The sequence below is a fragment of the Limulus polyphemus genome, unplaced genomic scaffold (assembly GCF_000517525.1).
Source record: "Limulus polyphemus unplaced genomic scaffold, Limulus_polyphemus-2.1.2 Scaffold656, whole genome shotgun sequence".
In the NCBI taxonomy this organism is placed as follows: domain Eukaryota; kingdom Metazoa; phylum Arthropoda; class Merostomata; order Xiphosura; family Limulidae; genus Limulus; species Limulus polyphemus.
This window is the reverse complement of record NW_013666266.1, coordinates 6,149-11,073: the sequence shown is the minus strand read 5'-3', so window position 1 is coordinate 11,073 and position 4,925 is coordinate 6,149. Positions and strand designations below refer to the sequence as shown.

Genomic DNA, 4,925 nt, shown 5'->3' with positions numbered 1-4,925 from the left:
TTTTTTTTTTTTTTTACCAACGAATAGTGGGATTGACCGTCACATTATAACGCCCCCACGGCTGAAAGGATGAGCATGTTTGGTGGGACGGGGATTCGAACCCGCGACCTGGCCATGCCGGGCCTGATGAGATTATTTTGTCTTGAGTAATATTTATTTAACTTAAAATCTAAACAGCAGACACGAAACTGCTTTACTGATCATTGATAACTTCATATTTGTTCATTAATATCTGCGTTTTACTTCTCGTTATTTCATCAACTATAATCTCTAGCTTAAGAGTCGATTTTTAAATTTGTGTTTAAAATCAAAATCAAACAGTTATATGTCGAAAGTTCGCTATAAAACAAATAATTTACTGAAGAATTTAAAAAAACAAATCGCTATTTCCAAGTTTATATTTGCATGATTGCTGTACGTGGTATGCGTATGTGTGTGTGTGAGAGAGATAGGTGGTATATAGAATGCCGTAGGAACGTCCGCCTATATTCTATCGAGTTACAGCACGTGCACGTCTCTCTCCACATAACTTCATAGGCTAAAAGCTTTTCGTCATCGCTTTATATTTTCCTTATAACAGGAGTCAGTATAAAACCCAAGCGCTCGTTTGAGAAGAACTAGAATTAAACTTTGTCAATCAATATAATGAGACGCGTTAAGTTACACAATATTAGGAACATTATATTAGTGTGGTGTACACCACTAATATATGTAATTCCTGGTAGTATAGCTTCTTTGGACGGTAAGTAAATTTATACTTTTAATTTAATTTGTCAGAATTTCTTATTTATTAAGACAACACACATAGATTACTCTCTGTATAACTTCACATCCCCAATTCTAACTACACGAAAAAAAAAGGTTTTTTTTTTTGAGAGAGAGTTCCCCCAGTGGCTCATTGATAAACTTCACGGCTTATAGCGCTAAAATGCGGGGCTCAATCCCTGAGGTGAACACAGCGCAATTATTCTATTTTGGGGCTTTCCACTAACACAAACAAACTCTTCAGAAAATCGTGATGATTTTATGATTTTTTCTTTTTACTATTGGGTCGTTTGTTTATTAATAACTTTCTTTACCTATATAACCAAAGAGAAATATGTTTCCACGATACTCCATGTCGAATTTTTATCGTCATTTTACATTGAATATACTAAAATTCAGACGTTAGTGTATATTTTTTATACTCTATCATTTCAAAACTACTCAGCACTTTAAATTATATTAAGTTTGTTTATGTTATAATTCAAGTTAAAATAACCACGAAGCAAGTTTTAAATATCAAACATAGCAACTAATTTTTTAAAAAAATACTTGTAGTTTTGTGCCCTCATCGGGCAGGTAGTACAGAAGTGCTTTTGGGCAGGTAGTACAGAAGTGCTTTCTCTGCTTAAGAAAGAAAAGCGTTATAAGCTCTCAAGCTAACCGCTGGGCCACGTAGGGGCTGAAAAAAAAACGAGGGAGAAAAAAGACAATAATTTTCGTAAACAAGTGTCTGTGTTTGTTTCAGAAACGTCAACATACTTTCTAAATGTTTATATTTCTATAGATCCCATATTTCAGAGGATATTTCCAATCCGACAATCCAGTTGCAACACCAGTATGGCCTATTCCTTCCCTCTCAGAAACACGCCTAGTCAAGCACGACATATCAGGGTTGTAGCGGAAGAGGTGGGTGTAAATAGAAATAATTATTTGTGTCTACTGTATACTAAAACAGTCAGATAAAGTACCAGTCTTGAACGATGTGAAAATGATGTAAAATATTTTAGTTTTATTTAGACAAAAATGTAATAAACAAGTTTAATGTAACCACAACACATTATAATTTTTTTCTACATCTCTGCTTGTTGGATATAACTTTATCTTGCCTTTTACAGGAGTAACAAAAAAAATCACCCTTTGCCGCGCATTCAGTTACATTTGAACCTTGTATGTAAGATACAAACATAAATGAGAATAAGCCAACGGAATTTGGTACTGGTTAAGGAAGGAATACAAACAACAGTAGCAGCTAAGTTTTGGGGTAGGATGTGGCACATTGAACTAAACTGTTTTGTATTTTATTTTTTTAATTAAACAAAAATAACATGTTTATTTTATTTACAAACTGACGTTTCGGTTTTATATCATTGTTAAGGATTAAGGCTGCTGACCAGGCACGGTTATAACTGAAAAAAATAAATATAATAATTAGATAGTTGACCGATTTGTTGGGTGTTCAGGAAGTGTAATGTTAATCCTCCTGTTTACCATGGAGGATTTAGATGTCTTTGGATGGGAAACATGACACGTATATGATATTGTTACAAAAATATTAGTTTCAATAATAAAATATTAACGAGATTTTAACATTAAAATAAGTATTGCCATGAGAGAACAGTAACAGTGATATTAAAGAACGTTATATTAAAACGATTTTGGAGCCTCACCACGTTGTTAACGTCCATGTCACCATGTCCAGTCATACTCTACATGACGACCGTGCATATGGACCAGTATGACTTTGTATGGAATAGTATGATTAGTATCAGACCTAGACAGAATCTGCGGAACATTTCACCCTAACTTTCGCGGAAAATTTGCGGAAATGAACACTTAATTTTATGTTGTTTTACGAATACGAATATTTAGAGTTGATTAACCTCTGTAACAAAAGTGAAAATTTAACCATAAGGTTGAAGTCTTAAATTGTAAGTTAATGTTTAACCAGATAACGTAAGCTTTACATGATCAGCACATGTCACACTTCAGGGTAAATAGATCATTTATACGTTACTTAAAGAAATAAGTATAGGAAATTTACTTACACGTGAAAAACTAACCCAAAATTATTAAATTTCCCTCAAAACATAAAGGAAAAAATAATGGTAGAAAATCCCCTGTAATACTGGCCAACTGTGATGATGATATATATATCTTGATAGAAATTAATAAAAACCTTATAACCCGAGCGCTTTCGAAAGGTCCACCTTCCGAAAGCGCTCGGGTTATAGGGTTCTTATTAATTTCTATTAGGACTTCTTGAACCTACGTGTTTTTATAGCATCATGAACGTATATCTTTAGATAATGCATTTTGAACGCTTGTGAAGGAAACGTATTCACCTGTGCACACACTAAAACAAGCGTTTACTTACGCAGTGCCAAAAGAAAAAAAATAGTCCCAAAACAAAGCCATTTTCATTAAGAGTCATTAGTATTTTTATAATAATGATAATGATATACTGTTAGCTGTCAAACTGTGCTCGAGTGTAATTGGAAATACAACTTTTATAGCAAGGCACCGTGCAAATATTAAAATGTGAACCCAGATGTAGCTCATTTATTTATATGATTACTAGCTTTAAAGTTTATGTAGTTCATGATTATGCCAGTGCTTTTGTATTTATGGCGGAAGGGAATATTTTTTTCTCACAACTTGAATCCATTCAATTCCTCGAAAATTCTGTTTTTCGTACATTTTCCATGGACGTCAGTGTATTCCGCGGTTTTCGTCATATTTCGGCGCCACATATTTCGTCTGGGCCTGATGGCTACCGGTTTCATTTTCCCGCTGCTTGAGGTATGTTTGGTATGACTGGAAACCTTATACTGGTGAACCCATACCCTGTTAACCTTGTTTCCAGGTGGTTACACTCCTTTGATTATATTACAACTGTTGCCTGGGAGCGCGTGTACGGCAGTTCAATTGCCAGTGGCATTTCTGTTCGTTAATTCTCACCCATTTTAAAACGCCTCTCTTTGCTTACCATGATTAAGATATGACTTTTTGCAGGTCTCTTTTTAGGTAGACCCTTTGTTCCAAGTTGATACAAATTATTTTATTTTCCAATACCATTAGGTACAGAGGATATCCCAGTCTTGGGGATTCAAAATCTCCGATCTGAGTACATATTTATGATCTGAGCAAGGGCAATTGGTCAAAGGAGGTCATGCCCTTTATATATTTTTTTCTATTAATATCTATAATATTTTCTATTGTAAAATTCTTGAAAACTGCACATTTTCTAGAAAAACGTTTAAAAATCTTGTCCAGCTACATGCTATTTATCGAAGTGACATCTTGCAGTGTGAGACACAAAGGGTTGCGCTTCTCGGCTCTTTTTGTATATGTACAATTTCTCAATGCTGTGACGGAAACAGCCGAGAGAAGCCGAGCCTTCTAACCGAGTTTAAAAATGATTTTGAGGCCAACCGCACAGCTTATGCAGCCAAACAAAGTCTAAACAACCAGTGAAAATCATTTAAAGAAGTTTTTGCAAATACAAGGAGGATGCAAGGTCGTGGTGATGAAAGAATGATATGGATTTAATGTTTTTTTATTTTGAGGTGGTTTTAAAAATATAAACAGTTAGAAGTGAATTTCATTATGATCTGCAGTGACTTGGTTAACATGCGACGATTTATTTCGATTTGGAGATTATTTCGGAGTTTTAAAGTTCGAACAATTGTTGCACCTTGTCTGGCACGACGACGTTACAAATGTGTTTGCAGCTTTGAAAGACCGATGACTCGAATTCACGTATAAATAAATCGGGTCGCTTAAAGTATCTGTTTTACTGTTCTGTATTTTTAGAGATGAAGTTTATATATCGCCTGCCTCCACTTCAGTATTAACTGCGAGCCATCAATAGATTTAGGTATATGAATACTTTGCATCAGAAATGGCTGTTACATACCTTTCCTGAAAGTGATCAGTTTTCGGTAGCAATACACTACCAACAATGTCAAAAACTGTAGTTCTGATACATATCATGCCACCGAAACTTTATTTCGGCTGTCTTTCAGATTACTTGCTTATTTCCATATTCAAAATCATTTGAATATAACGTAATTAGTCCTATACATATTTATGTTTGTCTTGATGGTCGTGAAAATTTGTGTTTGTTTTGAATTTCGCGCAAAGCTACACGAGGGCTATCT

General features: G+C 34.6%; 1 protein-coding gene across 1 annotated transcript in view; it reads left to right on the top strand.

Annotated features, from left to right (window-relative positions):
• Positions 1 to 681: 681 nt before the first annotated feature.
• LOC111085844 (probable glutamate receptor) overlaps positions 682 to 4,925 on the top strand; it is a gene marked incomplete at its 3' end in the record, with an annotated part of 9,829 nt that continues 5,585 nt past the window's right edge. The window contains exons 1-2 of the mRNA XM_022386281.1: positions 682 to 742; positions 1,550 to 1,671. Of these exons, the coding sequence (XP_022241989.1) occupies positions 1,603 to 1,671 (69 nt within the window). The remainder of the gene's footprint in view (positions 743 to 1,549; positions 1,672 to 4,925) is intronic.